The 652-nt window shown below is 37.9% G+C and overlaps 1 protein-coding gene across 1 annotated transcript in view; it reads left to right on the top strand.

Annotated features, from left to right (window-relative positions):
- SARC_06489 (hypothetical protein) overlaps window positions 1-652 on the top strand; it is a 6,079-nt gene continuing 5,427 nt past the window's right edge. Inside the window, exon 1 of the mRNA XM_014299605.1 lies at window positions 1-276. Within this exon, the coding sequence (XP_014155080.1) occupies window positions 125-276 (152 nt within the window). The 5' untranslated portion in view covers window positions 1-124. The remainder of the gene's footprint in view (window positions 277-652) is intronic.

Below are 652 nucleotides of genomic sequence, written 5' to 3'. Positions count from 1 at the left end.
CGTAGTTTCAGACGTAGTTTCATTTATTTCGCCTCAGACTCTCAGAGGAGTATTTGTCCACAAACTTGCCACAGCAGTATCACACAATCCCGGTAGTAAAGTGTATTCAATACGTAGGTGCGACATGTCTGACGAATCTCTAAATCTAATACCACGTCAGCGAGCGTCTTCATTGAAGACACACGATGGCACACCTACCGCTTCAATTCTTAATTTAGTGAAGACGATATTGGGGGCAAGTCTTCTAGCGTTACCAAATGCAATCCAGGCTGGCGGGTATGATACTTTTATAGCGTTCATTATGCCAATAACATTATTTTGATAAGGCATGTGGAATGAATCGAATATCAATCGATATTGGCGCTTGTATGTTATAGCATACTCTGCACTTACATGAACTTCAGTTTCGTTGTTTGAAAGGGTTGATGCAAATCGAGCTTGTCCTCCTAATAACCAGGTTTCAACGAAATAGATCCTTGTTCCTTACTTCACAACGATGTATTTATTAGTAAATATGATGAATTCACTCCGATAAACTGAATCAAATGACACACACACACACACACACATATATAAATACATATACATATACATATACATATACATATACATATACATATACATACATACTCAAACACACACACACACACAC

The sequence above is a fragment of the Sphaeroforma arctica genome (genome assembly GCF_001186125.1).
Source record: "Sphaeroforma arctica JP610 unplaced genomic scaffold supercont1.464, whole genome shotgun sequence".
NCBI lineage: Eukaryota > Ichthyosporea > Ichthyophonida > Sphaeroforma > Sphaeroforma arctica.
Note: the sequence above shows the minus strand (reverse complement) of the source record. Positions and strands in the feature narration are given on the sequence as shown.